The 8,256-nt window shown below is 49.9% G+C and overlaps 1 protein-coding gene across 1 annotated transcript; it reads left to right on the top strand.

Moving 5' to 3' along the window:
- Positions 1 to 3,920: 3,920 nt before the first annotated feature.
- Positions 3,921 to 5,722, top strand: LOC133887785 (probable aspartyl protease At4g16563). The gene has a single exon (XM_062327767.1). It carries the CDS (start codon positions 4,079 to 4,081, stop codon positions 5,540 to 5,542), a length of 1,464 nt encoding a protein of 487 aa, XP_062183751.1. The 5' UTR covers positions 3,921 to 4,078; the 3' UTR covers positions 5,543 to 5,722.
- The last annotated feature ends 2,534 nt before the right edge of the window (positions 5,723 to 8,256 follow it).

Raw genomic sequence — 8,256 nt, 5'->3', positions numbered from 1 at the left:
GAACGGTGCACCGGCCGAATTAGGGTTTGGGCGTTTGGCTGCCGCTCCGGAGCGCTACTTCGTCTCAGACTTCGCTCGTCGTTGTTTCAAGAAGATCGCCTCTTCTTGACTAGGCTCTCTCCACCTCCCGTGAACTCAAGAAAGGACAAATGATGCGGTTCAAAAATTTGTTGTACGGATTACCTTCCTCTCTAATTAGAAGAACTGAGTTACCTATCTACACTTCTATATAATTTGTAAATTAGTATATACTTGATCCATAATTTAACAGTACCTGACTCACAACTTAAGTACCTTCAACTGTAGACCATTGGATTTTAAGTAATAAACGGTAAAATCTCGCCTAAAAATAATATATTCTACCAAACGTGTTATAAGAAAAAAAACTATTGGATCTATAACGCGACAATACCTTAGAAAATGCTTTTTTCATGAAATATTTTGCAGCCGTTCCTGCCTACGCCACCAACAGCCAACAGCCAAGCAGGAAACAAGATGATGATGATACTTGTATCCTAAAGTGACGGAACAAACCGATCAGTATCTGACTGTGCGCAAACAATTAATAAAGGAACTCCTCTTGCTTTCGCTTTATCCGAGAGCAAACGTCAAGTCTTGTGCCCTCTTGCATAACGCGCAATTAGTGAAATTTGCCTTGTTGCAAATCTAAATGATCAACAGCACACACTCGAGAACAAGACTTCGGATTTCCAGCCATCATGAGGGTCGTTTAATTGCTCCACTCGCAGTGTGTGCTCTAGGCTTTCTTATCATGAAAAGAGGTATTGCTTGAAAAAAAATCATTAAAAAAACTATCTAGCAGGAGCCAAGATGTTTGATGTGCCATCAGCCTATTTATCATACTATCTAGAGTAAATTTTACAAAAATACAACTATTTACACATAACTATTACAAAACTGTAACTCTGAAACGGGTTTAATAAAACTACAAGTACTTTGTTTTGGTAAAATAAAACAACCTTTTCTTATAAAACTACATTTTTTGTGTTTTGTAAAACTACAATTATTTTATGTAAAATAGTTATAATTTGTGTAAAAAAATATAGTTTTGTGTTACTAGGGATATAAGTAATTGTAGTTTTGTTAAATTTGTTTTAGAAATTATAGTTTTGTAATAGTTATGTACAATCAGTTATAATTTTGTGAAATTTACTCTACTATCTAACACAGATAAAATGACAGCTACTTCCATTTGAGTTCTGATTCACTTCTGTATCACACGTTCTGTCCCATTCCTTCATTCAAATAGAGGCAAAGACCCGACAATTTTGGAGTTACTGTCATGTATTTTCTTTCGTCATATGTTTTATCAACCATGGGCGACTGTGTAAGTGTGTGATGTCGAGTGTCCGCTGCAAAAGCCTGGGATAATATAGCTCATGTTACTTTGCGAATTAGGACATGTTAAACACGATTCAAGTCTGATTCCTACGTTATTCCTCGACCAGACTGTGCCTGGACTCAGGATGCTTCCGCTCTTGAATCTTGAGCGGCTCCACGACTTCTTTCGGTAGGGGTTTCAGCTTTTCGTTTTGCAAATCTGTGGCTGTGGGGGCTCGGTTCAGACTCTAGGCAGCCTTCAATCGACCATACGGCACGTACCCAGCTATCCACAGCTGCTCTCCTCCGGCCAGCGTACGACCGCGTACGCATCCATCATTACATCGTTCCGTGAAGAGGGCAGCACCAGCAAACGCTCGCTGCTTCTTTCTTTCCATGTCCTGTCGTTCATGCCCCTTCGCCACAGCCTGTTGCTCTGCCTTCCGTTCCCTGCTGCCATGGAAGCCCCACCTGCCGCGACGCCGTCCATGGCTCACCTGCTGCCTGGCCCACTCCGAATGCGAGTCCGTGTCGTGGTGGCATGGGAATCCGAGACAGGCGACGCGACGGAGGAAGGTGACAACGTCCTCGCTGTCCCTGCCGTTGCTTGTGAAGCTTGGCCGGCCGCTGCTGTCACCTCTCGCCTATTGTGCCATGGAGGCGTAGAGCATGGCTCCTCCAAGCGTCCTGTCCAGCTGTCCTTCCCCGTTCATCAGCTACTTGCACGAGCAATCGTCTTGTTCTGCAAATCGACCGGCGTTTTGCGGGATTAATGTGATTCGAAATTCGAAATTCTGTCGAGATCTCAGTCTACTGTGAATCGGATGACGTTGCAATTGAACTTTACTCGAGAAAGACAGCGACTTGCTTGCAAGACACGGAGGTAGCCATGCATTAACCTCTCCTCTCGTATTGTTTACGTTAGGAAGATGTCCTCGTGTCCGTATTTGTACCTCACGTATTGCGTATAACAGATGGGTCATGGGATGCGTACCCTGCTACAGCTGACGAGTGCAGGACGCTGCCTAATCAAACAAAGCAAAAGATTTTTGAAACATGCTTGACGTACGCGCTCACAACATGAAAATCAAAAACCTTGTGCCACATTCGGAGTACTGATTCCAGCTCACGGTGCTTATGCCTTATGATAGTGTTGCCACGGTGGCGCTTAATGATTCACTGGAACCACCAGTATTATGCGAAAGCTCAGTCGAACTAATCCATTTCGCGCGGTCCCGATTGAGGTCTTTCGGCTGTTATATACTCTCTCCCATTATAAATACATATCATTTTAAAAAATATTCAACCAAAATTTTAAAACTTTGATTAACTATAGTTTTCAAAGTATTTAGTTTGAAAACTTCAAAAATCAAATGTGTAGGTAATCTTGAAAAAATCTTTCATAATATCACAAATTTAATAAATTTTATAAAAATATTTAAATGAAAAATAATAATCAAATATATGTATTAGAGACCGTGTTTTAATTCAAAATAATGTGTATTTATGATCCGGTAGGGTATCTTATTTGTCTAGCTTGGTCCGTAGTACAGAACTTTAACAGAAAGGTGGGAAAGGCAAACAAGTACAGTGATAAGTTGATTTGATCGGTGCAGTTAACATTTGAATCCACCTACGCTCTGCAGTGCATGGTCCCCTATAATTTACCAGGACGCCTCTATTTTGTTGTAACAGGTTTCTCTAGTCCAAATGTTCAATTGTTCTTGTTGGGAACCACAGAACACGTATATACAGTATGTTTTCTGCAATAATTTTTTTCTTTTGCGGGAACATATTTTCCAGACTCTGGTGTATTTCTCTTCCTAATTTAAGGCCCTAATTGGAACGCGGGAATTACACGGGATTCTTACACTATTTCCTATTAAAATCTTGACAAACAGGACATAAATGGTGATCTGTGAATGTAGCTCTAAATAGTTTAGGCTCTTGGTGTTACCTACACTTGAGAATAATATAAGCTCAAAAGGAGCATATTCCCAACCATCCTTGCAGAAAGATTACACAACAATCACAAAATGCAGCAGGCGCTGAGGCGCTTGGCTCATCTGTTTCTTTTCCCTTTTCTCGAACAGATATCGCTGGTATTGCTATCACCTATTGGCGAACTGATGCATACGCATCGTGCAAATAATTGCGCTGAACTCAAGTGGGCTTGCTAGAGTAAGAACAACTATTCATGGATGCAGGTTTTCAGGAAATCATCATGCATGCAGGTACGCTAGTACAGTGCGATAATCCGCCATCGTTTTCCTGTCGAGAAGCACCGATAACCGGCCACATCTTGCATCCCTAACCAGGTCGCCCGAGGAATTAGCCAAGTTTGAGTGACCATAGAGATCACCGGCTCGTGGTAGTACGTACTTGCCACTTCCCGGCACCAGCTTTCCCCTGTTCGTCTGGCTCTGCTCTGAACCACCCGCGCTGATCCGCTCCCGGCACAGCCGCGCCCGCGCCAAAAGCACAAAAACTCCTTGCGCCCCCATGACCCGAATCCCCCCCCCCCCCCCCCGTCTCGGCACGTAACCATCCTGCCAAGTCCCAAACCAAGCGCAGTGCGTGTCTTACATGCACCGTCCCCGGACGGACTTCCCCCACGCGCGATTCACCACCTAGTTGAACCGGCCCCAGTCCCGCCGTCTCGGCGCTTCAAAACCCCCCCAAAACCACCCACGCCAACGCCAAAAATCCGAGGATTTCACACGCGAAGCGCCACGCCATGCGCCTCCTCTGCGTCCTCCTCCTCGTCTCCGCCCTCCAACTCCAATGCCACGGCCTTCTCCTCCCGCTCACCAACACCCTCTCCTCGCTTCGCCAGACCAATGACACGCCCGTCCACCACCTCCTCCGCTCATCGTCCCTCCGCTCGGCCGCGCGCCACCACCGCCACCGTGCGCACAGAAGCCTGCCTCCACGCGGCCACCGGCAGCTCTCGCTGCCGCTCTCTCCCGGCAGCGACTACACGCTGTCGCTCTCGGTGGGCCCGCAATCCGCCGCCGCCCCGGTGTCTCTCTTCCTCGACACCGGCAGCGACCTCGTCTGGTTCCCCTGCGCTCCCTTCACCTGCATGCTCTGCGAGGGCAAGCCCACGCCCAGACACTCCAGCCCGCTGCCCCCACCGATCGACTCCCGCCGCGTCTCCTGCGCATCGCCGCTCTGCTCCGCGGCGCACTCCTCGGCGCCCCCGGCCGACCTCTGCGCCGCGGCGCAGTGCCCTCTGGAGGACATCGAGACCGACTCGTGCGGCGCGTCCCACGCGTGCCCGCCGCTGTACTACGCGTACGGAGACGGCAGCCTCATCGCGCACCTGAGGCGCGGCCGCGTCGGGCTGGCCGCGTCCATGGCCGTGGAGAACTTCACCTTCGCCTGTGCGCACACGACACTCGGCGAGCCCGTCGGGGTGGCCGGGTTCGGGCGCGGCCCTCTCTCGCTGCCGGCCCAGCTCTCTCCGACGCTTTCCGGCAGGTTCTCCTACTGCCTCGTGGCCCACTCCTTTCGCGCCGACCGGCTCATCCGGCCGAGCCCCCTTATCCTAGGCCGCAGCCCGGACACCGCCCGCCTCGGCACCGCCGAGCCGGACTTCGTGTACACGCCGCTGCTCCACAACCCGAAGCACCCGTACTTCTACTCCGTGGCGCTGGAGGCCGTCTCGGTGGGCGGGACGAGGATCCAGGCCCGGCCGGAGCTCGGGTACGTGGACCGCGCCGGGAACGGCGGGATGGTGGTGGACTCCGGCACGACCTTCACCATGCTGCCCAACGAGACGTACGCGCGGGTGGCCGAGGCGTTCGGCCGCGCGATGGCCGCGGCGCGATTCGTGCGCGCCGAGCGCTCGGAGGCCCAGACGGGACTCACGCCCTGCTATTACTACGCCGCCTCGGACCGGGCCGCGAACCGCGGCGTGCCGCCGCTAGCGCTGCACTTCCGGGGCAACGCGACGGTGGCGCTGCCCCGGCGGAACTATTTCATGGGGTTCAAGAGCGAGGGGAGGGACGTGGGGTGCCTGATGCTCATGAACGGCGGGGACGCCTCCGGGGAGGGCGACGGAGGAGGTGGGCCCGCCGGCACGCTGGGCAACTTCCAGCAGCAGGGTTTTGAGGTGATGTACGACGTCGACGCCGGCCGCGTCGGGTTTGCGCGCCGCCGGTGCACGGACCTCTGGGACTCGCTGTCGCGCCGGTGATTATCCATTCCAGTGGGGTGTCCTGTCCTCTTTGTTGTATGATTACGTAGCTTGTAGCTTGTCCATGTTGTACAGAGCTGCAGCTGCCGCGTGTGTTTAGTGCCAATGCGCCATGAATATTTAGGATTTATTTCGTTTCTTTGTACTATTTTCTTCTTTTTCTCATCTCGTTCTGGTAAATCTGTTGTTTATACTTTTATTGTGCAAATGAAAACCTATGTTCTGACAAAGATTGAAGGGGACTCCACGACGAACACGGGTTGCTACCAACAGAGAAACAGCAGTAAACACGCGAATTTTTGGCACGTTTGGTGTATCATTTTCCTGCGGTGGTGCCGTAGGTTCCGATTCCAAATTGGAAAGACCTGTCCCAGTAGAGCAACCGAACAACGCATATGCATTGCTGCATGAGATTGCACAGCAAATCTGTCTAATTTTCTCAAGCTGAGGCGGTAAAATTTTCAAGCCGCATGAGCCCATGAGTGCAGCAGCTTTGCAACTGAGCGAGCTGACGACTGCGGCGCACGTGTGCAGTGGTGAGCCGAGCATGAGCTGGCTCCCTTTGTCTCCTGCAGGAAAGGCAGGGTAAGGTTCAATGTGCTGCAGATTTTGCGTAGTCCACGTGTGCCGGAAACGTCTGGCTTGTGAACAAATGGTGGCTCGTTGGGTGGAGAACTGGAGACCCTGGCCACGTGGGGCTAGGTTAATTTCTTGATGTACAATCCGGATCAGCTTTAGCTAAGATAAGCTCGTGCTGTAAAGTGCCTACGAGCCAGTACCATTTGTTCAGCTAATCGAAGTACGAATTGGTAGCAACTACAGTACCAAGTGGTACTCAAGTGAGTGAGAGCAGCGACAAGCTCAAGGAGGCTTATTTGGGCGATGCGAGAAGGAGGAGACGTTGGAAAGATTGATGTTGTTCGGCTATCTGCAGTGTATCATTAACAGGACAAGCCACCAATGTGCGTTCCAGTCAGAACTGATAGAGATTAGATTTGGGAGAATAGCAAGATGCTTTTCCATTGATCAACAGCCGGTATATATACACGGTAGAGTACAAGATGTACAAGGCAAGATATTTGTAACTTCCTAATCTATCTGATTAGCAACTTCCTAATCTATATGTTAGTTTCCACACAACAGATTACAAATATCAAACGCATGCATGAAGGCTGGAGGGGAGCAGGACCATGCACGCTTGCCGGATTTGCACCAGAGGCGGAGGATATGCATGTACTCTAACAGCCTCTTGCAGTGTCAATCGGGAGAGGAGCGGATGTTGAGACTAGTGTGGAAGTCAGTGAAGACCGACGCCGGTAATCCCTTGGTAAGGATGTCCATATATTGAAGGGTAGTCAGTACATGAAGAACCCGGATGTCGCCAGGTGAAACCTTCTCACGAACAAAATGAAGATCAATTTTAATGTGCTTGGTGCATTGGTGTTGAACCGGGTTGATGGAGAGTTAGGCGGTGGAGATATTGCCGCAGTAGACTATCGTCGCCTTCTTGAGAGGATGTCGAAGCTCGGTGAGGAGTTGAAGAAGCCAGCAAGCTTTGGCCACCGCATTGGCAACACCGCGATACTCTGCCTTCACACTGGAACGCGAGATGGCGTGTTGTCATTTCGACGACTAAGATAGAAGATTGTTCCCAAGGAAAACACAGTAGCCAGAGCTAGATTTCCTTGTGTCTGGGCAGCTAGCCCAGTCAATGTCAGAATAGACGACGAGGTCATGGGATAGGAAGCGAGTGAGCTGAAGACCATGACCTAGAGTGCCTTTGATGTACCGAAGAATACGCTTGATAAAAAAGAAGTGCTACTCACGTGGATCATGCATGTGCAAGCATACCTGTTGAACTACGTGAGTGATGTCTGGCCGAGAGAAAGTCAAGTATTAAAGTGCTCCAGCCAAGCTGTAGTAGAGAATGGGGTTGGGAACCGGCGCATCAGCAACTGCAGATAGCTTGGAATGGGCTTGGCACAAGGATTTGCAGTTGGGCATGTTTGTGCGCTCTAAAACGTCAGCAGCACACTTTTCTTGAGAAAGAAATATCCCATCAACAATTCGTCTAGCAGAAATCCCAAGGAAGTAGTGCAATGGGCCAAGGTCTGTTATGGAGAACTCGCCATTGAGAGCGGTGATGATGCGTTGGAGAAGAGATGCATCGATGTTGTGAGGATAATATCATCAACATAGAGCAGTAGATGAGTGGTGGCGGCACAGGTGAAAAGAGAGTAGTCGCTCTTGCAGTTGGTGAAGCTGAGGAACAACAAGAAGGTTTGAAACCGCCGAGTGAACCATGCACATGGAGCCTGCTTTAAGCCATAAAGTGATTTATTGAGGTGGCACACATTAGCATCAATGAAACCTAGTGGCTGCTGGCAATAGATCGTCTCGGTGTGAGTCCCATTGAGGAATGCATTATTGACGTCAAACTGGTGGGTGGGCCAATAAGAGCTCAAGGCTAGAGAGAGGACAGTTCGGATTATCGCTGGTTTGACAACTGGACTGAAAATCTCATCGTGATCCAAATTCGGCTGCTAAGAGAAGTCGTGCAGGATTCAGCGAGCCTTGTAGAGAGAGAGAGAGAGAGAGAGAGAGAGAGAGAGAGAGAGAGAGAGAGAGAGAGCCATCTGGATTGAGCTTGTGCCAGAATATCCATTTTTCGGTGACGATGTTGCAGTTGGCCAGCGGAAGGATGAGTTCCCAAG

Source organism: Phragmites australis, chromosome 13 (assembly GCF_958298935.1).
Source record: "Phragmites australis chromosome 13, lpPhrAust1.1, whole genome shotgun sequence".
NCBI classification, from domain to species: Eukaryota; Viridiplantae; Streptophyta; class Magnoliopsida; order Poales; family Poaceae; genus Phragmites; species Phragmites australis.
The sequence above is the reverse complement of the archived record's forward strand: the minus strand, read 5'-3'. Positions and strand labels throughout refer to the sequence as shown.

Coding starts and splice junctions, on each gene's coding strand:
- LOC133887785 (XM_062327767.1), top strand. CDS start 4,079: ATGCGCCTCCTCTGCGTCCTCCTCCTCGTCTCCGCCCTCCAACTCCAA.